The 27,639-nt window shown below is 41.9% G+C and overlaps 1 protein-coding gene across 2 annotated transcripts; it reads right to left on the reverse strand.

Annotated features, from left to right (window-relative positions):
- Window positions 1-1,423: 1,423 nt before the first annotated feature.
- ZNF365 (zinc finger protein 365) lies at window positions 1,424-26,855 on the reverse strand. Of its 2 annotated transcripts, XM_028511128.2 has the most exons (6): window positions 26,687-26,824; window positions 24,000-24,755; window positions 12,116-12,296; window positions 5,028-5,065; window positions 4,019-4,284; window positions 1,424-3,015 (listed from the first exon to the last, which is right to left on the reverse strand). In XM_028511128.2, exons 2-5 carry the CDS (start codon window positions 24,740-24,742, stop codon window positions 4,023-4,025), a joined length of 1,224 nt encoding a protein of 407 aa, XP_028366929.1. In that variant the 5' UTR covers window positions 24,743-24,755; window positions 26,687-26,824; the 3' UTR covers window positions 1,424-3,015; window positions 4,019-4,022. The 2 variants fall into 2 exon arrangements, with proteins under 2 accessions (XP_028366929.1, XP_028366928.1); XM_028511127.2 differs by having other exon boundaries at window positions 1,424-4,284; window positions 26,687-26,855.
- Window positions 26,856-27,639: the final 784 nt, after the last annotated feature.

Here is a 27,639-nt window from a genome sequence, read left to right on the forward strand (position 1 = left end):
GTGAAAAAGGATCTCCAAGATCAATTCACCATGTCCACACTAAGTTTTATGTAGCCCAAAATAGCGTAGCTCCAGTACCTATGGCAGAATCCCAGAGATATGTGTATTTTGAAGAACCCAGTCCAGTTCCCCACCCAAAGAAGGGTCCCATCTACCACAAAGGACAGTGTGGAGACACGGAGCTCACTTTTCAACAAGGTGACCTATTCCTTGTTGAATTTAGAGGCATTTTTTTGTTCAGTGACTTGGTGTCTATTTCTTTAGAACTCCCACTCACTGATTTTAATAATGTGTTTTGCAGTCACACAGAATAAGTATTCTCACAAGTGACAGCCCTTCAGACATTTGAGGACAGCAAGCATGACCTCCCTTTTCTCAGGACTCAGGCACCAAAGCCCTCGATCACAATCCAACACCTGCCTCCACGCATGTAACATTTACCGATGTCCCCATCAGTATGGGCAGAACAGCAGGGCCTGCCTATGCACATTTACTCTCATGGAAAACCTATTATCTTAGAATAAGGGCTGCAAACCCAGAGGCAATGTATCGTAGGGCTACAGGTTGAAGATCCCTTTCAGATATGTCGACTTTACTGATACAGAACATGGACAAAAAAATAAAAATTTCACCACCTTAATTCTACAAAAAGGAATTCAGTTTTTAAAATTCCCTATCATTTAAGTATTGAAATATGTTTGGGACCCTGCATCCCTGCCGTCTCCAGAGTTCATTTTTCAAGGATCCCAACTGAGCAGAATCAAGATACTGAGACTTATGTTTTCTAACGCTCAGAGATAATCAAGAATGTCATGGTTATTTCTCGAGAATATTATGACTTGGTGAACTCATTAACTTTAATGGAAGTATAAGAACAGACTGTGGTCATCTCCCTAATAGTTCTAATAGCTCCTGAACAAATGGGAGCCCCCTAAAGTCTCCTGATTCCATGGTTCTCGAAAGACCAATGGTTCAGTAATTCTACCAGTGATATACTTCTCTATGTGATCTGTCCTGATCATTCTCTGGGCTTTGCAATGACTAGGATATATAACATATATAGGTTGAGATGTATAGTGTGAAATCTGTTCGTGGTTTTTGTTAAGAGTTGACAAGTTTAAAAATACAGTGTGGGAAAGTTACTCATAGTTATGCAGGAAGATGGGACAAAGTGTCAAATGGGCTTGTGTTCTCAGTGTGAACATATGTAAAAAGAACTTTGATATATAGACATTATGATAAACAAAAACCATCAACCTAACTTCTCAAGAAGGCTTACTCAAGAAGACTTACAAGTGGAAGATCATGGTGACTGTGTGTATAAGGAAGAGCTTATTCATAAAAGACCATTTTGTTCACTGTTAACAGACAGGCACACTTGGCTTTCCAGAAACATTTCAACTAGACAAAACATGGCAGCACATTAATCAGAAATATAGCTTTATTATTATAATATTTCATAATTTAAAAACTTTCTTTTTAATTCTTGGAAGAGAATATTCCAACTTCCAGACAACTGATCGACCCTGTAAAATACTGGAAAACAGTGTCTAAGAAATCTGAATTTTGCAGTTAAGAATCTGTAACCTAGTTTGGGAGAAAAAATGAAAAAACAGTTCAAATAAAGATTATTTTCCTTACAAAACAAATTAGATCCATTCTTGAGTTTAACTTTTAACATGTTTTCCCAGAACTCTGGTGATTTCTTCCAAAGAGCAACTCTAAGGTTGGCTTCCCATGTAGACAAAAAAGGAAAATTAAAAATAAGATGCAAGGGGGCCATGGCAGCCAGCTCAGGCCATGGCGTGGAAGTGGGGTATCCGTAGGAGTGAGCCAGCTTTCACGTTTCTGTAGCGGATTTATGTGCCTCAGGAAGCACAACATATGTGATGTGTTTGCTTGTGTGAGGATCACACTTTAGTTGAAAATTAAAAAATTTAAATATAATACATCTTAAAAATCATCTCCCTTGTGTAATGTACATAGAGTAGAACAACATGGTGCTTTCTGAAGATTACAGGTACCACCGTCAAAGAAAGCTGTCATGCTCTCTCGGCATATCAAATGAAAATCGAAAATGTACCTTACATTAAATAAATTAGAAAAATAGTCTGGTTACACCACCTGTAAAAACAAGTTGTGGCTGCACACACATGTTATAGGACCATCAGCATGCAATACAATCAACAAGTCAGTTTTCAGTGTGTAAAGGCTAAAGTGCAATCATTGTATGAACATCAGGAATAAATAACCTTGGAGAAGATTAATTCTCCAAGTAAATAATTATAACATCACAATTTTACAGTGTTAGCCCAAACAGTGATATCCACAGCAACGTTTTTCCCACTGATAGTTGCCTTTACACCACAGGAATGGCCCACCCCCAAGAGCCGAAAGTCAAAGTGAAGATTAAAAAATCAACATTTTCACTATAACAGGTTAAAAATGTTTGTATAATGACAAGTTATACTTCTCAATGTACTGTCATGTTAAGTAATTGCTTTATTACCTATTTTTAATGCACTGCTAATCTGATGTTTATTGTAATAACAATCATAATTCTACTAATGTTAATTAGGTTACAGTTTTAATTTTTAAAATGACAGAATTCAATTTACATGAGCTAACACATATAGTTTAAAAACCACCCACCACAAACACACACCTTTTCCATGAGTATTTAAAAATAAACTAATATACTTGACATATATATTTTATATGTTATATATATGTATACCTGTATATATTTGTGTACATAATTATTCTTATTTCCAGGAGGATGTCAGCACTTGTGAACTCTGCAGGAGATTTGAGGATAATATTAAATTTAAAAACCATGAAAGTTCATTCTTGAAGAAAGTCATAAAACGGGAGATTCTTAACAGATGGGTCTTTGTGGAAGCAAAGGCCATTTCAGGGCAGGAGAGGAGGACAGTCTCAGATTCTGGATCCCACATGTACTGCTGATTTCAGAAACCACTTTAGAAAGCAGTGTACAATGAATACTTCAGATACCTGGTTGAAAGGTGAGAACGTGTATTTTAGTCATAAAAGGGCACAGAAGCAGCAGGAGGTGGACAAGTGAGGTGAGCAAGGAGACAGCCATGCCTGCAGCTAGCGGTGAGGACACTGATGCTGCCAGGGAAGGTCTCGGGAAAGGGCTGCGGAGCCCCCTGGACGGCTCGCAATGCTCTGCAACCCTATGGCTCCGACCACTTGGACCCTGAACTTGTGATGTGAGAGACTGGCCGTGCCATCCCTTTTCCTGATGGCTGCTGATCAAAAGGGCTTTATGTCCTCCCCCAACCATAGAAATAGAAACAACTATTAGGATAGAGGCTGCCAAAGAAGACAGCAGAGGGACACCAAAATCTGAATAAACGTGCATCCAGTGAAACATAAAACCAGAATCAAGCAAACTGGAAAATGGTCCATTGAAATGAGAACTGAAATCTAACAAATGAGTACTCTGGGAAACAGGAATTCTTATTTTGGAGGCTTTCCAACTAATTGAGGGGCAGGTTAAAAACAAAAATATTTTTATTTCACTGCTATTTAGAGACTTTATATTCCTATTCCCTGTCTCGTAATTTAGCAAGCAGTGAAAGGCAAAGATGAACCTTTTCCCGGTTCCTGACATCCTGTGTGGTTTTGGGTCGGAAAACTAGTCACCAAGGCCTAGAATGTCAGATGAAGAAAGTACTGGATACTGGGCTAATTATTTTAGAAGTTGGAGCTTCCTTTTACTAAAGTTTTTAGAAAGACTGCTTTCTAAAAAAATCCTTTTTGTAATTTGCCTCTCAGTTTTACAAGAGGCCTGTAATAAAATTCTGGTTCGTGAAGATTCTTGTTCGTTCAATTCTGGTTAATCTGCATGCTTGGACAGACAGGAAGTAAATGTGTTATGCACTTTGTTTTCCCGTTGTGTCTTATTATGGGATGTGTGAAAAAGAACATTGTTGTTGGCCCCTGAAACAACATTCCCCAAAGCCCAGCAACGATGGTTCAGGCCACCCACCCTATTAGATGATGTTCACGAGCGCTGTTGGCTTTTTTTTGGCCATTTTGGGCCTGATGTTGCCTTTCCGACTAAACCCCAGAGGCTCGCCTTTCTTCGGTGGTCTGCAGAGTTCTCTTGGGGTCTCAGCCTGTTCATGGATGGACTTAGCAGGCTGCAGGCTGGCTCTGTCGTCCCTGGCTTTTTTCAGGTAGCTCCTTCCCTTTGGATGAAAATGAGTCTTGAGATCCGGGTGGTTGCACACTGAATGTGGGTGCCCTCGGCTTCTACAGATGGTAGGGAAGGAGGGGGAAGATGAGCAGAAAGACTTCTTTAAAGCCTTAAAAGAATAAAAGCTACCCACAGCACAATCACTCCTGCATGCTAGGGCAGCAATAATGCTGCCAGGAAAACAAGTAATATATAATGGTATTTTTCTTTCAAAAATTCTTGTGACATTCATGAAGTGATCCTACATTCTCAGAGAAATATTACTAGTCCCATTTACCAGTGATAAAAACTGAGAACTAGAAAATGTAAATGACTCCCCAGGATAATACAATACACACAGGTAGTCTATGGCGAAGATGGGAGCGGAACCCATATCTCACAAGTCTTTAAGCAACTACTAGAGGAATCAGACACATCTGTAGTACAGCTATTATAAAGTATACAATTCACAATATAAATGCATATATGCAATATACTATATACCCTACAGTAGTAGTACTATAGAGCTATTATGACTATACTTCAATAAGAGGAAGTTACACCATATAACACTATATATTGTATAGTACCATCATACTGCCATATACTAATAGACAACTAGCATAGCTAAAAGTCACACCCACATTTCAGAATGGGATGTAAAAATATTGAAAATAATGAGAGTATCCTATTTGTATAAGCAGCTAAATTTTTACCCGAGACCCTCAAAACCATTTATATTATAGGTGCCATATAAAACACAACAGAAAAACATCATGTAAACATTATGAAATGACCCAGGTATAAAAAGAATACATACAGGCATTTGGGTTTCCTGTTTGAAGAGATATCTGTAAGCTGAAGGAAAACAAATAAGAAAAAAACATTATGTAACTTGAAGAACGAACTTGGTTTTTAAAATCTTGCTTATATTTTTAAGAAAGGGTATTTCTGTTAAGGGAGCGGTAACCATTGGAAGCACTGCCCACTCGCCCCAGCAGTGAACCGTCTCGGGCTCAGCCTCTGCCCACTCTGGGACCCTCTGTGCCTCCCTGTTCAGAGATTTCCAAGAAGCCAGAGTCAGCAGATCTCAAAAATCTTAACAAGTCAAACAGCCCCCCAATAGAGCAACATTTGAAGAAACATGTTATTAAAAACTGGAATGACGTAGCATCATTTCTTGATTGATTCAGACTGTATTTGCAGCTAATTTACTACAGCTGTGGATGGTCACAGTGTATCAACAGAGGGGAAAATTGGCATAAAATGTTTATTGCCTAAAATACCTCATTTCTAAAATGAGAGCATATGAAGACTGACCTACTCTACAATTGTCCGAGGCCATCTATCACTGAAATTATTTTCCACTCCCATTAAAGTATCTTCATGCACTTTTGTGGCCGAGCTAGGAATATCATTTTCACAATAAAGTGATAATTATCATTTTGTGATCCAGATGTGACCATCCATGTTATAGGCCAGCCCAGTGTATTCCAAACCTTCTGTTCCTGACCACCTTCATGAAAAGGAGTGGTGGGCAGACAAACAAGATGAGATGACAAAGAAAATGTGGAGAAAGAGCCATCTTGGTGCCGGGGTTCGATGCCACCAAGACATGCATGCATGCTAGACTTAAATAGGTGAGAAATGAAGCTCATCATGACAGGATCACGTCCCCCATTTTCCGGTTTGCCCCTTGGGCTTTAGTCAGCAGCAAACCAGAAAGTTGTTTTCTTAACTTTTGAGGGTCACGTCCCCAAGAAGGCAAGATGACATTCTTGCCTTCTGCCTTTTGACAATCAAAAGTCAGCATCACTGTTGGCCCGTTTCACACTGGCAGGTTTCGGCCAGTGTGAAACATGAAGAGAAAAAGGCCCCTTCCTTGCACAAGGATCCTGAGGTTATGTAGTATACAAAGAAGGCAAGACAGGTAATGAATGCCAGGTTGGCAGCTTCTGGGAACCCCAGAGGCATCAGCATTTCTACCTTCTTGCCCCTCCTACCTCCCGCCACCAACTAGGGTTTCTCACCTGGGCTCCTTTCATAGACTTTAGTGTATGTGCAAATCACACACACACACACACACACACACACACACGATCTTTCTCCCTTTAATTCCCTCCCCCATTTTTGTGCATTAATACTGAGGCATAACAATTTTTTTTCACTCTGCTGTATGTACATATACATATAACTTGGCCCTGGCTGGGTAGCATGTTAGTTAGAGCATCAACCTAATACCCCAAAGTGCTGGGTTTGATCCCCAGTCAGGGCACATACAAGAATTAACCAGTGAATGCATAAATAAGTGGAAAAACAAATTGGTTTCTCTCTCACTCTCTAAAATCTATAAATAAAAAAGAATTGTGTACATATTGTTTGATGACTTACTGTTTTTATGTATACACAATACCCTTTGGAATTTTATGAGGGAGAGAGTGGAAGTGTGCGTATGCTTTCCTGCTTCCCTCTCCGGGGAAAAGGCCAATAGTGTTCTCAAATGTTCAAAGGAGTCCCTGTAGTTTTAAGAACCACAACCCTCCTGGCTGGCGTAGCTCAGTGGATTGAGTGTGGGCTGCAAACTAAAGTGTCGCAGGTTCGATTCCCAGTCAGGGTGCATGCCTGGGTTGCAGGCCATGACCCCCTTCAACCGCACATTGATGTCTCTCTCTCTCTCTCTCTCTCCCCCTCCCTTCCCTCTCTAAAAAATAAATAAATAAAATCTTAAAAAAAAAAGAACTACAACCTTAGCACTTGTGGATGTCACTAATGGACCCTGCTGGGACCTCAGGAAATAAGAATAATTTACTATGTGTTATAAAAAGAGAAATGCATAAATAAAGATGGATAAAGATGAGTCACAAACCTCATATATAGGTACCATAAATTGTGCATGCCTATACATCACGTACTGGGTAAAATACTCACCGAGGAACAAACACAACCCTCAAAACAACCCTAAGAGGAGACCTTATAATCCCCATTTTACAGATATGGAAACTAAGGCAGACAGACGTGTTAAGTGGCTGATTCAAAGCCTCAATGCTTTACCAGTGTTAGAGCTGGACTTCAAGCCCAACATGGTACCTTCTTAGCCAAAGCAAGTCTTCACTCCACACATCCTCCCTAAAAAGTGTGTTCTTGTACACATAAGTATAAAAGCAAGGAAGTATATACACAAAAAGTTAAGTGGAATCCAGGCTGGATCAGAATTTCTCCACCAATTCTTCAGATTCTGAGGTTTGGGGTGGGGGTGGGACCAGTTATCGCACACTACAGAATTTCATATGCTGTCCTCCCTGTGAACACAAGAGGCCACTGTTCTTTTGGGTCCCCAGAGTCTCAGGCAGATGGAAAGGCTCTGCCCACTTAGCCCATCTACCTACCTCCATTTTCCCTAGTCCACTCTGTCTTCTTTTGGTATAGAGACAGGAGTGTATGAAGATGGGGATCAAGAGTGTGTTTGATTGAGTGTCCAGGCTGGAAAAATATAAATAGCCTTGAACTGAGAGCCAGTCTAACTAGTTGTAAAACACAAAAATGGTGTCTTAGGTTGTTATAATAGGCTTGGGGAAACCCAGCCCTCCTTCCAACTTCCCCTTTGTAAAAATAGCACTGTATAATCAGTTGTTCAGGCTAAAACCTTAGATTCATTATTTTAATTAAACATTTTTTTATTGATTTTGAGAGAGAAAGAGAGAGAGAGAGAGATCAATTTGTTGCTCCACTCATCCATGCACTCATTGGTTAATTCCTGCATGTGCCCTGACCAGGGATTGAACAGCAACCTTGGTATTTTGGGAATGACACTCCAACCAAGCCAGCCAGGGCCTTAGATTCATTCTTGATTCCTTTCTCCTTCACCTGCTAAATCTAATCCTTCAGCAAGGCCAAGTGGTCTTGTCAATTCTACTCCCAGAACATATTCTATACCCATCACTTCCCTTTACCTCCACTCTATCCAAATTGCCACCTCCTCTCCCCTGCCACCATAAAAGCCTCCTAACCCATCTCTTATTCTTACATTCCTCCAGTCAATTCCCCACAGAGCAGCTGCACTAATTCTGCTAAAACACAGATCACCTCTAGCTTAAAACCTTCCAATGGCTTCCCTCTGTGTTTGGTATAAATCCAGACTCCTTATGTGACCTGCAAGCCCTGGCACGACCTGGATCCTTCCCAACTCTCTGACTTAAACATGCTAGCACTCAAACGCGCCAAGCTTGTTCACTCCTCAGGCACTTGCAAATCCTATTCCTTTGTCTGGAACATCCCACTTGCAAATATTCAGAGCTGGCTCCCTTTTGTTATTCAGGTCACAGTGCAAAGCTGCCTCTTCAGCAAGGCTTTTTGTGAGAGCATTTCACTGAAGTGGGCATCTCAAACGTATCATCTTACTTTTTCCTTTACAGTAGTTATCACTGTACAAAATTACCTTCACTGTGTGTTTACTTGCTTACTGTGAGCCCCTCCTCACTGAGAGCAGGGACCTCATCTATCTCACTCACAGCAGTTTCCTTGGCATTCAGTAAGCACTGTGTCCTCAATAAATAAGTGTTAAATGAATTACTGCTAGTCCTAATTTAGCAGCCTGCAGGACATAAATGCAATCCTTAAAATAAGATTATCCAAGCTGTTTCATGACCTTCTGTGTGAGCAGCTCTGTCCGTGATTCTGGCAGATGGGATACTGGGTCACTTTGCATCTAATTTGACAGCATTTCTCAGAGCGTAAAGAGAAAATATCTGAGTAAGCAGAGCACACTTTTAGAAACTAGCCAGGTGAAAAAAGAACAAAAATGCTCGAGGGGATCAAGGGAAAGATACAGATGCCGAAACATTATTTCAGAAAAGGCACTAAATGTGAGGGGTGAAGGAAATCTTTCTAGAGCACACAAGAATCTTGAAGCTTGAAGGCACCTTAAAAAGAATGAATTTATACACCAATCTAGGAATGTCACTGCTATCTGAAGTTGGTAATTGGGAAAAAGAAGAAAGAGGAGAAGGAGGACTCTGGGGTGGGGAGAAAGGCAATAAAGAAGATTCACACTTTCTGTAGTATAGAGTTAGTGGCGATGGCAAGAGCCAGGCCAGGCTGGGCATGGTGGTCCCAGCTGCTCGGGAGGAAGGGGCTGATGTTGAGAAGGAGGGCAGGGAAGCACACAGGTCAGAATGCTCTGTTCCCTCCTCGGGTACACTGGGGCCAGAGCTCTCCTGGAGGGCGGGAGTGGGAAATGAGGCTCCAGGAAATGAGCCTGGGTGTCTCTGTGCTCTGGATCTTCACTAAGCCAGACCAGAAATTAATAGAAATATGATCCAAAACTTCTCCATCTAAAGGCATCCAAGTTTCTGTGTAGCTAGAGCCACAGTTACCCGGGAGTCCAGACTCAGCACTTTCCTTACATGGAAGACATGGCTCCTAACTTCATTAGGTGAGTGTGTATTGTTATGGTAAAACAGACTAAGTAAAAAGGAGACACAGCCTCAGGGTCTGTGGACTGCCTCATGATGAGGTCCATTATGAGTTAGAGGATTATACATGAAAACAGGGGACACGGCATCTGCTAAATCCTTCCAGAAATCAAACACCTCATTCTTGGTCCTCTCAGAGAGATGTATGCTCCCTCCTCTCGTCAGAGTTCATTTCCCTACAGTGTGATCACGCTTTACTCACAAACAGCTCTCTCGTCCAAATTCCCTGCTGTAATCTTAGCTACACTGTATTTGAATGAATCAGTTCTTCCCCAGTTAAATCAAGTCTGATGAAGGCAGGTGATGTCACCCATGTTTTGGGACACAGAGGGCTTGAACATAAATATTTATTAATTTCCTACCATAATTGTTTATAGGTATGTATGCGTGAGTGCATGTGTACTTACATGTATATGCACACACATGTATATATGTTGTATGTGCATGCACATGTATAAATAATTTTATATACACACCTGACTAGAGAGTAGAGATGCTGCTCAACTTTTGATCACATGGCACAGCATGGCAGGAAATAATGACTGGCTATGTCTTAGGAAAGGTGTTCAATTTTCAAGCTAGAAAAATAAACTGAGCAGAGGAAGTGAGCACAGAACTGTAAATAAGAGAGAGAACTAGTGGGCTTCCTTTCTTCCCCCTTGCTTTCCATTGTTTTTTCTCTAAGATCCTTTTGGCTTAGCATAGTAGAACCTCACACATTTCTTAGCTCTGGGTTATTTATAAGCCTGACAATATCAATGCTACATTTCAATCTTAGAATTCCTAACCACCAAAGTCAGGTAATGAGCAGAGAATTTAAGAGACCAAAAGATCTTTTAGAGCATCTAGTCTAACTGCTTCATTTTATAGAAGAATTAAAAGCCCAGGAAGATAAACTGTCTCGCCCTGTCAGAGGGAAGATGAGAATGATCTGGAAAGCAGGCCTTTTCACCTCATATGTGAGTTCTCTGACCTCATGCCACAACCCTCTCCTGAAACAGGGCCAGATGGAAGAAGAGGGTAGGAAGAGGCTCGGAGTGGCCCTCCAGCCAGTGAGCTACACCTGGACACTCGCACGGTCTCCCAGAGGGTAACAGCTGAATCAAGGAAGGGAGTAAAGGTTTCCCCTCAGGGAACCACAGACACCCACCTGGAAAATAACAAGTATGTCATGTAGCTGAAACTGCTTTGAACACAGAACCCTCACAGATATAACAAGAGTACTTCCTGTCAGTCTACTTTGTTTCTGGAAGGTTCTGAAACTTGCATTACTGAGTGCATATTATTACAGTAAGCACTGGGTAAGATTTCCATATTTCTTACCTTCCTCCCTCTCTCCTTTCTTTCCTGTAGTCTGCCTCTCTCCCTCCCATCTTCCTTCTTTTACTCACCTGCCCTTCATTTTATTCCTCCTTTTGTTACTTAACCATATTTCCTTTCCATTTTGGCTTCCAGAATGCTAAAACTGAAGGTTTTATCAATCAGTAGCAGCAATCGTACTGAACTGCTGATTAGCATAAACTTTCTTATTTCCTAATATATATAGTCCATTTTGGGGGAAGTAAAAGGATCATTTTAAAATCTTCTGGGAAGGAGGTAAGTGCAAATGAAATTCAATAAATGATAAAAATGTTATAAATAAACCACTTTGGCGTATCAAAAGTCCTTTCTTTGGCTTTGTTGCTTATACCACCAAGGAAATTTTCTAGAGGACAAAAATCACCACCCATGCCACACCCCTCACCTACAGCATGTTTATTTCACCTCCCCCCACCCTCCAAAGCAACCGGGAAAACTTAATCAAGCCACTGTGACAGTCTGGACCTCCACCTATATGTAGGGTTTTCATCTGGACTCCCGTCATTTCTTAAGCCTCTGAAACTATACGTAAAACTTTATGCAAAAGTATATTCTGTAACAGCTATTGTCCTTGAATTTTTCTGTTTCTAAAAATATACTTAAGAATGCTTAAACTTTAGAGGCTATTGAATAGTGTTTTCCTTCCTACTAAGGAAAACAGTATATAGGTAGTTAAATCTTGCTTTGCTGAGAAGGGCTGAAGCTTTCTTAAGATTCCCTTATGAAAACACCATACTATCTTTTGATCTACTTGAACACTGAGGCTGTGACAGATGATTTAGCTGAATACTTCAAACTCTGTTATTCTACAAATGTAAAAATATTCCTACCAATTCAGCTTGGTGTGTGTGGAGACAGAGGGGGAAGAACCGGAGGCAGTGCATCCAGAAGGAAGCTCACTTCTGGGTGTCTTGTCCTCACCTATCTCACTTCCACAACACAGGCCTGGCCGGATGTGCTCTCAGATGATATCTGGAGAGTGCTTGCAAGTCACTCCCCAGCTCCCGTTTCCTCTGTCCTTGACCCGATCTTGCCAAACCCAAGGACCTTACTCTTTGGCTAGACCTGCGTGACTTACCACATGCTCCCTGACATCCCGGCAGAGGCCTGAGGCCTGCTGGCTCTGATAGTACTCTAACTGCTTTTCGGCCAGTTCTACTCGTTGCAGCAGATTCTCAATGAAGTCCTGGAGCCGCGCTTTCCCTTGAACTTCCTTCTCCGCTGCTGCTTCCAGGAAATGGTTGAATGTAACAACTTCTCTGCAAAGAAAAATGTTGGAACACAAAATGGAGACGTGAGACAGGAATTCACTCATTCAACACATATTTATTGTCTATTCTGTGTCAGGCACTGCCCCAGGCTGCATGGCCACAGCAATGACAAAAGAGATAGACTTCCATTTCAGTGACAACATTTAGAGATTATAATTTTAGTAGGAGATAGTCACTATAAAAATACAAAAAAAATGTCAGGTGGGGATAAGTCCTAAGGAGAAAGCTGAAACTGGGTGCTAGGGGACAGGAAGCGACAGAAGGGAAGGGGTGAAGGATGTGGCAACACCTGAACACACACCTGAGGGAAGTGGGACTAAGCTACGCAGATGCCTGGGGAGACCTTGGGGTGAATGTGCAGATGGGTCTAAGGTGCAGCAAAAGGGTGTGTTTGGTGGGCGCAGAGCAGGGGAAGGGGAGGTCAACAGGAACAGGGAGCCAGGTGGGGCCTCAGAGGCCACTGTGATGATTCTGGATCTTCTTATATATGAGATGGGAGACCACTGGACACTTCTGAACAAAGCTCTGATTTGCATTTTAAAAACCTGGCTATTAGGGGAGAAAAGACTACAGGGAGGGAAGGTATGGAGGCAAGAGGCCATGCTGACTGCTCAAGTGTATAAAATGAGTCAGCTTGTCCAACGGTAGGTTTCTGAGCTGAGAATGAAACAGCCCAAGCAATGCTCTCTTGAAGTAGATCCAGGGCCCATTGGGAAAGCTATTTTAGTTGACATAGGAGAACTGTGCAGGTTGCCCTTCCCTAATAAATTACACAAAATACCTCAAACAATACTCTTCTACCTACACAATTCCTTGTGGATTCACAAATCCAGAAAAAAATGTATTACTTTATTACTTCCAGATTTTATTTTTATTGCTAATCAAGTATGAAAATAACATTTTGGTAGACATCCCCACAGCACTTCTACACACTCACACACACACACATCCATGTACCCTGGTGCTCAGCCTTCTTCTCAGGCCAGGTTCCAGGTAATCAACACTACCAGCGGGTGTCCAGTATCACAGCTCTCCTCATCTGACTTACCTCACTTAATAAGAAATCATGAAGATCCTTTCAGTCATGTTACTGTATGTTCTGCCACCCCCACTGAGGATAAGGAATTTCATAACATGGCTACCTGTTGGATATAGTATTTTCTTTTGTGTCATCACTGCCTCTCTCAGCCTTTGAGGGGTAACTCCTCATTTTCCCGGCCATGCTCAATTTAGGCTTTAGCAAGATTCTAAACAATATCCCCCTCTAGCCTCTTTCATTTTAGATAAATGAATCCTATTTGAAAAATCTAACCTCATGCTGTTGTTCTAGAGTCGATTAAATTCATGGCCTTCTCTGCATCATTTCAACCGCCACTTGATCTTTATTTTCTGTTGAGCTCCATCATTTCTTAAGAGGAGAAACTTCAAGGAAGGCCAGCTCAGGAGTCACAGTTTCACAGAAAGTCTGTGCCAAAGATCTGGTTGTGGTTTCCAGCTCCTTTCTGTCTGACTAGTCAGTTAGCTGCTTTTATAATTAGTCATGATTTTTCTCTCACAAATATATTATGTCATACTGAGCCTTCCTACAGAGTCAAATGTCTCTGTAAAACCTTGGGAATCATATATCTATAAAAATAGAAAGACTGGTTGTCAAAAGTGATTTACTTGAAGAACTGCTCATTATACCAGCCACCATTTTTCTATTTTCCTGTCTAGGATCAAACATAAACCCTAATCCCACAGTAATTCCATTATCTTTTAGTAGTCAGGAAATATTCACATAAGTGAAATAAGAGTCCTTTTGGAAAGGAGGTTTCTTTCATCATCAAGTTTATTCCCAGATGTTTCCATACTGAAGACGTGCACTTTCCAAGCTGTTCCAGGCCATGGACACAAGCCAGTGTTCAAGCTCCACTGCCATTCAGCTTTGATTTGCTTCCGAAATGAGTCACAAACCTTCACTAGCAGCAAAATAGTGGAGGGTCCATATGCACACTACATTCAGCCCTTCTATGGCACTAAGTGATGGTTGGGATCTTTGGAGACAGTATCTTCATAACTCAAAACCACCACTGAAAACACAGCACAGAAAAAGGCTACTACTTCCTCCTCCCAATATGAAGGCTTTAACTCATTTGGCATCAAAGCCCATTGTAAAGACTTCCTAGGTTATATTTGGATTAACTGTCATGAAACAGTTGCTGAATTGTACTTATAGAGAAAACAACCAAAAACTCAATCCTTTCCCTGCCAGCAAAATCAAACAAACAAACAAACCACACAGAAAAAAGAGACACTGTATTTTTTCAATTCATTTTAGTTTTGTAATATTTACTATATTTATGTCATTATAGAAAGGTTTCATACTTATTATAGGAAATATGAAAATTGACCTATTTGGAAGCTCAGAGTAAGGGCTGAATTAGCTTTGTTCTCTGCTCTAAGCCCATTATTCAATACAATACATGCCCCATCATAAGTGATCAATAAACACTTGCAATTAATGTTTAAAAAGGACAAGAAACAAATAAAAAAATGACCTATAATCTCACCACCCAGAGGTAACTACTGTCAACATTTTTTCTAGTCTTTTTTTCCTTTGTATATATTTATTATTCTGGGGCTCTCAGGCTGTACTGTTCAAAATATAAAACAGCAATAGTTGACAGCTTAATCCCACAGGATTAACATCTCAAAATCAAGAAAACAATCTGAATGCAATACAGCTTATGACTGTGGCTCTATTTTTAAATCATGTAATCTTTTGCTACTGGTTCCATATAAAACTTTTATGAATTAACATTAATGCTCCTAGCTGTTCATGGAGTGTTATGTCATGTTGGGAGAAGAGATGCATCTTTTTCTAACTTTCCCCTCATCCAATTATCTTGTGCCCTGAAGCCGAGAAGTTAATACCCTTTGTATTTTTCAACCAGCCTGGCACCAATGTTAACCTAATTTCAGTTTATGGATGTTTCACATCAACTAAAACAAAAGGAGTTAAAACAAACCTGGTGATTTAATTTTAAAAGAGAAGTTACACAAAAGAAGGACTAGAGAAATTCATCATACTGAGACAGTGTTTGGGTATCTGTATTAGATAGAAACAGTAACGAAGCACAGCAAGTGTGGGAGAGCATGTGTGCAACTTCAGATCCCCCTTTCACATCCTGTTCAGGCAGGATTAACAATATCCAGAAACACCTCTTATTTCCCTAAGGATTTTGGGAATTTCCTGAATGGAAAAGAATGAATTTAACTACATTGCATTTGTGACATTTTTAATAATTATACTCCAAAAAGTAAAATATCCATTCATATAGATTTCAACGCAAGGCAGAATAAAATACTCACTGATATGATTGCAGATTCTATGTTGCAATTAACTTTTAAGAAACTACTAATTGTTGAATTTTGGCATCGTATCAAAGCAGAATACCCACTATTCTCTGAAAATAGTATTAAAACGCTTCTCCATTTTCCTACAACATATCTGTGTGAGACTGGATTTCCCTCATCTACTTCAAACAAAATAACAAATTTGCAACAGATTAAAAGCAGAAAAACTAACAAGGTCCAGCTGCTTTCTATTAGGCCAGGCATTAAAAATATTTATAAAACTTATAAACAATGCACTCTTTCCACTAAATTGCTTTTGGGAAAATTTATTTTTCAGAGAAACGTGTTTTGTTAGCAAGAATGGATTTCTCATTGCTATTTGTAAATGAAATAATGTGTTTTTCAAATTTCTAAGTTTTAGTTTCTAATACAGTAAGTATCAGTAGATAAAACCCACACAAGGAAAAGCTTTTGGAGATCCTCATATTTTTCTTTACGGGTGTAAGGGGAAGTGAGGCCAAAAAGTTTGACAATTGCTGCCATACTATGTACCAGAGCAATCCAGAACCTCACAGCTCTGGTGAGGGTGGGGAACATGGGCTTAAACATAAGTAAGATGCAGCCACAATCCATACATTTAATTATTCCATTATTCAGTCACTGAACAAACATTTATTGAATGCTACCAGGTAATGGGCTTAGTAATGGGGGTCTCATGAACCCATGGCTATATTCATGGAACTTAATGTCCAGCCCAGGGATCAGCCACCTGTATCTGTAAAGGGCCAGGGAGTAAATATTTCAGGGTCTGCAGACCGGTGGTCTCTGTCACAACTACTCCACTCTGCCTAGTACAACAGACCACAGATGACATGTACCACAGGTATGTGACATGTGACATGTAAATGAATGAGCACGGCTGTGTAACAAAACTTTATTTTCTTATTCTACTTCATGGACACTGAAATTTGAATTTCCTATAATTGTCATATGTCATGAACTATTATTTTTCTTCTGATTTTTTTAATCATTTAAAAATATAAAAACCATTTTTAGCTCATGGGCTCTACAAAAACATGTAGCAGGTTTGATGAGTCTGGTCATGTGCTGGGCCCTGATATCCTGAGAGAAGCAGACCTGAAAAGCAACAAATACTAAAAGAAATGTGTAATTACAGAACATGACTAAGAAAAAGAATAGTATGATGCTATCAGACAGAAGAGTAGAAAGACTTGTGTGGTTTTATTTTAGGTTCTCAACCCTGTGATTCAGGATACAGTGTGAAGGCTGGAAGGCCAGAGGAGAAGATTAAGGGCAAACCAGAGAGTAATTCAATCAGGGTGTGGGTATACACTAGGTCTGGGGAAATAACTCATTCTAGGCTACCTCCAGCCCCATCCTGGACTTCTTATTTCTTTTTATAAAAATGGTAAATATGATTAAACCCAGGGTTTCAAGTTTTAAGCTTTAGTGGGAAACATGTTTATTTAAAGCCAGGTTTTGACACTAAAGACAAAAACACCAGTATAGTATAAGAAACTGTCCCGAAGTTCATTATTTTGCCAAATGACTTACAGATCTCGAAACCTGTCAGTATCCTGAGATTTACAGGCATTCAGTAACACACACAGGATAAGGAAGCACTGAGTGAAAAAAAAGGCCCTTTCAGTATAACCAAAGCTTTACTTAGAAAAAAAACCTGTTCACTCATGCACTCATTCATTTACAAGATAGCCATAAGATCTGAAAGATAAATATTATTTTATTTCAACCCCCTCAATGACTTCTTCTGAGGTTGGTTAAAGACAGGTTCATTAAGAAAAACCAAAGACATTATCAGGTGAACAACGTACTCTAGAAGCAGGTGTAGAGACAGAGGGAAGTGCACAATAATTCTGATTCTACATAGGCATTGCACTATGCATGGTTAATGAGGGTCGACACACCCATCATACCACATATTGTAATCTACTATAAATAAACCACCTAGTATATCTAGTCCCTGATATTTCCAGCTTCCATGGCCATCCTATAGCCTCATGTGTGGGGACCTCATTAATAATGTCCATCACACAGCTCTCTATTCCAGCACCAGTGAACTCCATTCAGCCAGATTCCTACTGTTACACATGCTGTTCCTCCACCAGGGTCCTTCCACCTCCCCTTCCCAAGTTCCCATCCTTATCGATCCCTCCAACCTCAGGGCTCTCCTGCTGGGAAGCTTTCCCAGACACGTAGCTAGGCATGGGTTAGGTGACCTCCTATGTTCTCCCTCAGAACCTTGCACCCTGTCACAGCACACACTGCAAAGGACTAGTGCCATTTACCCCATATCATTGGAAAGTCAGCTAATAAAATCAGGGACCCTGCCTTTTCCTTCACTGTGATACTCCCAGCACCTAACACGGGCCTAGCACATAGTAGGGCCTCAACAAATTTCTGCTAAATGCATGAAATGTGCAACTGCATCTCTAGCTGAAAATCTTTAACTAATGAAAAGATCCTTAGGTTTCTTTTTATCTTTTTCCAGACAAGTACTGGGGCTTAAAACCAATAGGTAACCTAAAACACAGGCACCTCTTACAAAAGTGAGGGTGGGATCTAAAATTGATGTCTTTCTTCTATTCTTAAACAACACTTTAATATCAGCTTCTCCTCCCAAAGGCAAAGCTCTACCAAGTTATTTAAATTTCATTTTACATTACTGATTTATGAACCTCTTCAGAGGTGTATGAAATGGTAAAAATACCTCAGGCTAAAAATAGTCTAGCTATTGATCACAGAGCACTTCAGACAGACGGGAATGTCAGCCACAAGGCAAATCCCAAAGTCAGACTCAACCACCCCCAAGCACCAGGGGCTTGGCTGCAAGCTCGGAGTTCGGGTCGGCTCCTGTGCACGCCAAGGGCCCCATGGGGTGGAATCTGCACCTGCTGCACATCTGGGACGGTAACATTTCTACTTTTGGTAGCCCTTTGCCTTACCTTTCTTTTTTGGCTGCTCTGAATAAACCAAGAAATAGATATATCTCATTAAGGATTGAAAAAATAATGAGAAAGTCAAATTTTTCTTATTGGTTCTAAGTAGATTAACACTTACATTCCAAGCCCTTCAGGCCAAAAAATTGGTGGGGTGGGGTTGGAGGAGAGGAGGGAGAGAGTGAGAGAGAGACAGAGAAATAGAAAATGTTCTTGTCTGCAACTTTCATCACAGGACATCCCTCAGAGGGCGTGCCTGGCATCGTTTTTCCTTCAGTAGTTTGTAGGTCTGCAGGGAACGTAGCCTGGGAAGAGAGGACCCATCCTTTAAATAAATGCACTCAAAGGTGAAGCAAACCAACCCCTTTCTGTCCCACTGAACTCTACATCTAACATGATTTTTCTTGGCCTGTATCTTAGCTCTGGAGCAGCCTGGAGACCAAGTTGTTTATTTGCTGCTTTAGCTCATCAAAAATGGGAAAGACATGATTAAGCGGCAAGAGGGTTTAGTTGTGCTAAGCAAGTAACCAAGTCAAACTTGCCTTTTCAAGGCCAGTGCCCCACCACCAGCTTTGGATAGAAACCCAATAGATTTTACTGGGTCAGGCCACCCCTATACATCTCTTTATCATACCCCTGATGATCTGTTCAAAGTCTACTTTACCTTCTGGCCTATTCCTGACATTCAAGCAGGACCTGGACTCACTGGTTTACCACTTGTTTGACCAGATCCTAGAACAGCACCTGGCACTCAACACACACTCAATAATGACTGGTCTTCTTCGGACTCCAGTCTGGGAACCAAGGGCAAATGATGAAGGAAAAAGGGAAAAGATTACATCAGAGCTCTCAAGGGAGCAGGCTGGGTCTTAGAGATGGAATTACAAGGAAGCCCCTCACAGCAATCAAGGGCTGGGGGCTCATGCACCACCCTGGCTGGGCGTAGACATGCAGAGTGTCAAGTTTAAAAGCCCTTGTTGGAAGTGAAAAGCCCCGGGCTCTCGTTCTGGAAGCTTAATATCAGAACCATACCTAATGACACCACCATTTTCCATTTCCCAACACCTAAGATGCCAGCTGACATTTTCCTTAATCATATCAGAAAAATAAATGATGTCATCCTGGCAGCCCTTTCAAAATTGCAAAGAAGCAAGTCCATTCCAAAATGGGCCAGATTCAATACTTCTTAGGTCTTGACACTTTGGGCAAATACCACATTTTCAAAAGTCTGGCTAAAACACAGTGAATTAATAGAAAAAGTACTCAGCAGAGAGACAGGGAGTTTGGGTTCCAGTTTCAGCTTTGATACTCAATTTTTGTCCTTAGGTGAGGTACTCCACTTCTCTGGGCCTTACCTTCCACATCCATAAAATGAAGGTGTTATCCTGAAGGACACAGGGGGTACCTTCCAGAACTAAAATTACACAGTCCCCTCAAGGATCATCTCTAACCTCCCTGCTGTCCTTCAATGTTCCTGTCCTCTGATTACCAATGCAAATTCTTGCCCTTCGTCCTCTCTGCCCCACTGTGGCCTCTTAAATAGAAAAACCTGGTCTCTAATGTTTTACTTGAAACCATGGCTTGTATTTAAGCAGTTGTTCATAGCCCTGGGTTTGAACATGGGCACGTTCGTGGGTATGATGATTTTTCTATGTAGAGTGTAAGGTCATTAGGGAAAAATACCGAGAACTTCATGCTCCCCCCACACACCTAGCACAGTGCCGGGTTCCTTCCAGGTGCTCAGGCCGCACTTTCCAACCCTACCAGCAGAAGAGAGTGTGCAAGTAAATTCAGGTTTACTGTTATTACACTGATGTTCTCCAAACCCCAGGCGACTGACTGAGCCAGGAATCAGCTAGTACTCACAGCTATCCTTTCTCGTTAAGGGATACCTTACTGCGAGGATGGCTGGGATTGATTTACCTGATTATGGGCAGTGCTACCCTACAGCTCTGAATACTCCTGAATAAGTAAATAACTGTTTCCATCGGACATGTAAAATTGTGCTCACTTTGTGAAGACAAAGAGAAATTTCTTTCTTGGATTCACTCTCCAGAAACATATAGCAACCTCTATACAAAGGTAAAAAGAGACTCACCAGCATGGAGGTTTAAAATATTGCCAATTTAAACAATCTCCTCTGTTACAAAGCATAAATACTCATAGACATCTACAAGCTAAGGTGATTCAGTCTATAGATGGCCTCAGGGCGGAACTGGCCCTCAGAGAACAGTTTAAAAGAAAGGATTTTAAAGTTGAGGGGAAAATCCATAAGTAAGAGAAACTCATGTGAATATTAAATACTTGATGTTTACCTCTCCAAAGTTTCAGTCAATTTCAAATGTTATTATAACAACATACTTTTTCCCACAAACGGGCCACGAGAGCTAATTTGGAAGGATTTCGCAGGGGAGCACAGCTCTTGGTGGGTTCCTTGGTCAAAGAGCAGCTTCAGTACTGGCTGGTGTGGCTCAGTGGATTGAGCACCAGCCTGCAAACCAAAAGGTCGCCAGTTTGCTTCCCAGTCAGGGCACATGCCTGGGTCACCAGCCAAGGTCCCCGGTGGAGGCATGCAAGAGGCAACCACACATTGATGTTTCTGTCCCTCTCTTTATCCAAAAATAAATAAATCTATTAAAACAAAAAAAGAGCAGTTTCCCATATCTTAAAGGTCATCTCTTTGGTGGAAGGCTCAGTCCTGTGAGGAGGTGGTAAAGAGGGAAGGGGCACAGCCCAGCCAGGCAGATCTAGTCAAATCAACCTGGTTTCAATGGTGTGGCAGGTGGCCTGCTGGCTCACTCTGCATCCCCGTTTCAGGGGCTGGGGTGGAGGTGGCAGGGAGGCTGGACACTGCAGACAATGAGGGCAAGGGCCACAGATGCTCTATCAAACCAAGAGCTCCACTGTCCTTCCTGGAAACAAAACTCCTTCAGTCCTATATTATGGACAAAAAGAATGATTATTTGAGGCTTGAAGACAGAAACTGATGGAACAGCCTAACCAAAGGCTTACAAAATGAAGACTTTGTTCATTTTATGTTTAAACATTTAAGGCAGCTTCACTGTAATTTCATTTTAAATGTTTTTTTTTAATGACATTGCTTTTTTTCTGGTAGTCTAAAATAATGTCATACTAAAAATCAACTCATACTTTACCCCCAGATGTACTCCAAAAATGTGAACAAAGGTATATGTACAAGGACCTTAACAGAGGCCGCACTTTTAATACTAGGAAAAAGGAACAAAGCCGTGTATTCATCAATAGCAAGCTGATTAAATTGGTCACGATGCATCCCCACCATGGAATACCATCCAACAGCCAAAAGGAATAACATAATTCTATGTTTGCTGCATTAAAGAGGCCTACAGCATACTATGTTGAAACAAAAACAAACCCCACACACAAGTGGCAGAATAGCATGTGTCATGATTCCATTCTGTGTGGATAAGGTACACGTGATTCTATGCATACAACAAATGTCTGGAAGGTCATTTGCTGAACTAAACAGTGGCTGTCTCCAGAGGATGGGCCAGGGTATGCCTGGAGAGGAGGGAGGACTTCTAACACAATTCTACCCTGTTAATCTTTTTTACAAGTATATCTTAGTTTTTCAGTTTTCAACTGGTCCTCAGCTGAGAGCACTGGATTAACCAAAACACATTATCATTATTGATCCATGTGTGGCCCACTTTTACTTAAGATAGTTAACCAGTTCTTTTTAATAATAAAACATCCTTGAACCCATCACCCACAATAAAGCTAGATCCTTGACCATAACCTTGACATAACCATATGACCCTCCCTGCCAACACAGTGTCTTCCTGACTCTAGGCTGCCACCACCTCAAACCCCACCTTGATTACTACTAATAGATTCAATAAATAAAATACAACGAATAAATACAAAGAATTAATTTGGTTACCTTTTTTAGTTCACTGCTCTTGAATCAAACAGAAATACCACAAAATTTAATTCTAAGCTTTTCTCTGCACACAGGGGAACACCATCCGGCATCTTCCCAGTGGTGCAATGTTAGTTGCCTGGAGCCACAAGGGGTCCAGGCACTAACTTCCCACCAGGAAACACCACCGGCCAACAGATAAACGTTTTTCATTAGGTATCATTTCCCCGAGATCAAAGCAAATCAGTGGCTGAATCAATTTGCCCTCACTATGTAACTTGAAAAATGTCTGGTGGAGCAAAGCAGGCTTTCCCTCTAGGCAGAATGGAAGTGTTTAATGATAGTGAGTGGTGATCCCTTTACTATATAGGGCTTCTCAGCCTCTCACCAAGTGCAGGAACTTTAAGTTCTACACATTATGAGACAACACATAAACAAGAGTGCCAGAGGGCAGGAAAGTATGAAATTACATCAACCTCTATAACAACTCAAATTATTTGGAAACCTTCTTTCTAAGATGTTTTAGTTTATCAATTTTTATGTCCTTTCATCTATGTGTTTTCAGCCTCCATTTAAAATTAAATCCAACATTCTGCATTTGGGAAATTCATTAATGCATTGTTATATATACTGTTTTAGTTTGTTATGTATACTTTTTTAGTTTGGTTAGTTTGGTTTAGTTATGGGATAACATTTCCATAATTACTGATAAGGAAATGTTTTTCCAAGTATGAGTTTTAAAGTATTAGCTTATCTGATCAACTATAACTTGTAAAAACCAGTGTCAACTCTTTGCAAGCAGGCATGGCTTACTCTAGTATGACATAACATTTTATAAAATGAAAATTTCCAAACTTAATTCACAGAAGCACAGCAATATTAGAAAGTTTCCTCTGGGTTTCTTAATGTCTGTGACCTCCAAATAAAAAGTATAATTGAATGGATCCTCAGCAATGGACATTTAGTTACAAGGGGCAGATAATCCAAAATGACAAAGAAGCCAATTTGTATATAGAGCATAGCTTTATACTTGAATAACAGCAACTCAAGTTCTTGACTTTATTACGTGGAGACTGTCAAGAAGGAAAGCTCCCTGGCAGGTATTTTCTGCCCTCCCATTCAACTCCCCCGTGCACCACTGGGTGCTGGGGATGGCACCCACCACCGAAACAAGGCACTACTCCTCTCTTTAAAAACATTACCTGTACTTTACAATTTCCATGATGAGAACGAATCAGATATTTTGGCTTTCAGATTGCTGGGTTGCAGACCATTACTTGCCCCACAAAGAGGGCAAGTAATATTTAAAGTGTTGTGCCTCCCACATTCAACTATATCAATAAGAAATGAAGCCAAGGTACGTGCAAGTCATAAAATCCAAACCTTGCTTAACATTTGCATGTAACTTGGGCAGGGCAGGGCGGGAAGTGGTCTAAAGCAAAGGGGTTAGCATCCTGTCTCAGCGCCACTTACTCTTCTTTCCTGAGAAGCTCCTCCTCAGATTCCGTCAGGCGTTGCCTCAGCCCAGCGATCATCTCCACGGCCACGTCCACCTGTCTGTTCAGGGCCCGCTCTCGCCTCTGAACTTCCTGCTTTTTCTGAGTCAGCTGGACAAAAGCTGCCCGGACTTCCAACAGTTCTGCAGTTTTCTGGGCCAGCTCTTTGGTGAGTTTATCGATTCTCTTCTCGATGGTCCTGTCCACCGCCTCAACCATCCGATTGAATTTTTCTCGGATATGGGCCTCGAAAGCAGCTTTGGCATCTGGGCTGGGAAGTCCGGGACTGGACCGCAGCTCATCCAGAGAGTCAGCACGTAGGTCCACGGCAGTGTAGGTCTGCACGTAGGACACAGGCCTCTCTGCCACCACCTCAAATGGCTTCCTGTCCTTGGAATGTTCGTGCGAAATGCTATACAAGTTAACATAGCTGGGTTTCTGCTTCACCACGTTGCCACAGTTCTGCAATTTCCCCTGTTTCAGGGGTTCTGAGGAAGTGACTAGGTCTGTGTCTTTGAGGGATGGAAAGAGGCTGCATTTTGTCAATAGGGTTCTTTCCTGGTAGCTGTGACTGAATTCCAGATGGGCCCTCAACGATGACAGGCTTCTAAACCTGGTATGGTCTCCGCACCTCGGGCAGCGGAATGGCAGGCACACAGCAACATTCTCAAGGGATTCCTGCCAGGGGTATCTGCTTTCTTCAAAAGCCTTCTGTTGCATTACTCTAAAAGTCCTGGGCAGGGGAACATAAAACAGGTAGTTTACATGTCTGTTTAAAAACTCCTACTGAAATGACTGTTGTTGTTCATCTCCATAAGGGCAGAGGGCTTTGTTTCAAATGACTTTTGCATATAATATAAAATTAAAACCTGCCCTTGTTGGTTGGTGTAGCTCAGTTAACTGGAGCATCAGTCTATAAACCCAACGGTCTTGGGTTCGATTAGGGATCAGGGCATATACCCAGGTTACGGGTTCGAAGACAGCCAATTGATATTTCTCTCTCACATCGATGTTTCTCTCTCCCTTTCTCTCTCCCTAAAAGCAATGAAGAAATGTCCTGGGTGAAGATTAAAAAAAAATAAATTAAATCAAAACCTACAATCCTTGTGCCAAATCCAGCCACACCCACCAATTTCCATATTGTCTACTGTTGCTTTTGCACTGAACCGATTATGACCTGCAGAGCCAAAAATACTTACTACTTGGACTTTACAGAAAAAGTTTGCTAACCCCTGGCCAGGATAAAAAGGGTGGGTAACATCCCCTTTTTTCACATAAAACTAGAGCAAGGAGGTAATGTAGTTAGTTCAACGTTAGATAGAAAATGTCAGATCCAGACATGGATTCAAGTTTCCTGCCATTCTGAATTTAGTACACTCACTGCAAAACCATGCCCTATTTTACTAACAACCCAATAAGCATAAATACAAAAAAAAGGAAAACTCAGCATGAATTGTCCAAACAGATCCTATGAGAGCAAGCTCAGTGATCTTTTCTAAAGGACAGAAAAGATGTTACTGAAACTCCATGTGTGGCATTAAGCACACAGCTGAAAATTTTTTAGCCTCAGATTTTTGCCCTTAATTTTGTCCTTTAATTATTGATGTTATGATATAAATCAAAGTGTTATAAGAACAATGACCTCCATACTTGACTTACTAAAATTTAGGAATCCAATGTAACAAATATTATTTGATCTAAGTGGACCATGGCTAAGGCTTTATTAAAATAGGGTGCTCTGGATGGATTTATCTTGTCTCTGATCCTATTTTAAGGATCAACCCCTAGACATTAAAGACAACCTCTAGAGATGGCCAATGTTTGAACCGGGTAGGCACCAGCATAACTCTTTTAATAACAGGAAGTTCTTATTTCATTGTAGGAATTTCTTATCTTAGCCGTAGCAACAGATGACTGCTAGCAACCCAATTCTGCAAGCAGCGCACAATATCTATTTTCTCCAGAAATGATTTCTACTTAAACGTAAGAAGCTTTGGGCTCCCAAAAGAAGGAGCTCAGCTAAGGGTCCCTTCTGAAAGCTGAAAAGTATTGTTCCTGGGCCCCCAACTTCTTCAAAAGCAGAGGTGCAAATGGTCCCCAGACAGCTAAGGCAACGCTTCCAGGTTAATAAGCCCCTGGCCCCCAGAAAAGGGAACCTCTTCCTGTGCTACACTGGACTGTTTAAGCACCAGTTTTCTGGAATGATAAATGATAAGCAAACCCTGGCTGAAAATGCAGGTGAGAGGTGGAGGAAGGGGAAGTCAGGATTTTAAGAAGCAATGGGAAAAGGGTGGCATTCTGGAGGGCGACATGGGTAATCACACAGTCCGGGAGTATGCAAGCTTTCAAGGGCCCAGAGGAAACCCCAGAATACAGGGTTAGCAGAAAAGCCCTAATTTTAATTTCCTCTGCCTGGGCAGGGCAGGGCAGGCAAGGACCCTGACTCCGGTGTCCCGGCTCTCACCACCCCCGGCTTGAAGCAAGCCAGCCCAAGGGTGCCAAAGTGGCTATGTGCGCACACGAGTTCGTGCAGGTGCGGGGCCGAGAAGCACAACTCCCCGCTGCGGGGCGGAAACGAGACCTCCCTTCCAGCCCCGGCTGGCCCGCTCCGCTGCTCCCAAGGGGCTGGGCCACAGCCGCAGATGCCCCGCGGCCGCCACTTACCCGACTTGTTGCTGCACCTGCAGCTGCTGCTGATGCTGCTGCTGCTGCGGCCGGTGCTACTGCTGTGGGAGCCAAGCGGTTTTCAGCAGAGCCGTAAATCAGGATGAGCCGGGCCCGCTCCCACCCGCGCGCACCCCGGCGCCCGGACGAGCGGCGTCCAGGGCGGAGCGTGGTGCAGGCCTGCGGGGGCGGTGGGCTGCGTGGCACTCCGCGCGCCTGGAGAGCGAATGCCCCAGGGGGTTTTGGAGCGCGGCGGCTGTTGCGGGGCTGCACCAGCGCTCTGCCCGGCTGCCAGGCACGCGGTCTCCCTTCCCCCAGCCCGGGCTGGGGCTCGGGCTGGGGCTGCGGCTCAGTATTCCACTGACACGCGGGGAGAGATGCTGAGATCGTTCCCCGTAGGAGGGAAGAAGAAATGCGTGCCAGCCTTGGAGGCGCTGTGCCTTCTGCAGGCCCTGGCAAGCTTTTCTGCACTTTACAGTTACTGGGGAGAAGGGGAATGTGAATGAGGATGAAGCATGGCCAAGTATCCTCTTCGAAAATCTGCCGGCGGAAAGGTCCAGGTATCATATTAGGACCTCTTCATGCTAAGCAACAGGGCGAGGATATCCCAAAATAACTAGCCTAGAGAAGCTAGCTACTCTTGCTTTCCTAGCCGAGTGTCCTGGCGGTAAGTTAACCGGCAGAAGTAAATCTAGTGATGTATATGGGTTGTGAATAAATAAAGCAACAAGACCCCCAGCCACACCCCTATATCTGAGGGACATGGCCCCTCCGTCCCACAGAAGCTAGATTTATCCTAAAGACAGATTTCTTCCCTTCTGAAGGATCCTAATGACTCAGCTTTTTATTTTAAAAAGTCTGTTTTGGTATATTCCTATTCTAACTCTTGAAACATGAAACCAGTAGACACATTACTGTTGGATTTTCTTGTTAAAAGGAAAGTTTGTTCCTGT

This window comes from Phyllostomus discolor, chromosome 5, assembly GCF_004126475.2.
Source record: "Phyllostomus discolor isolate MPI-MPIP mPhyDis1 chromosome 5, mPhyDis1.pri.v3, whole genome shotgun sequence".
NCBI lineage: Eukaryota > Metazoa > Chordata > Mammalia > Chiroptera > Phyllostomidae > Phyllostomus > Phyllostomus discolor.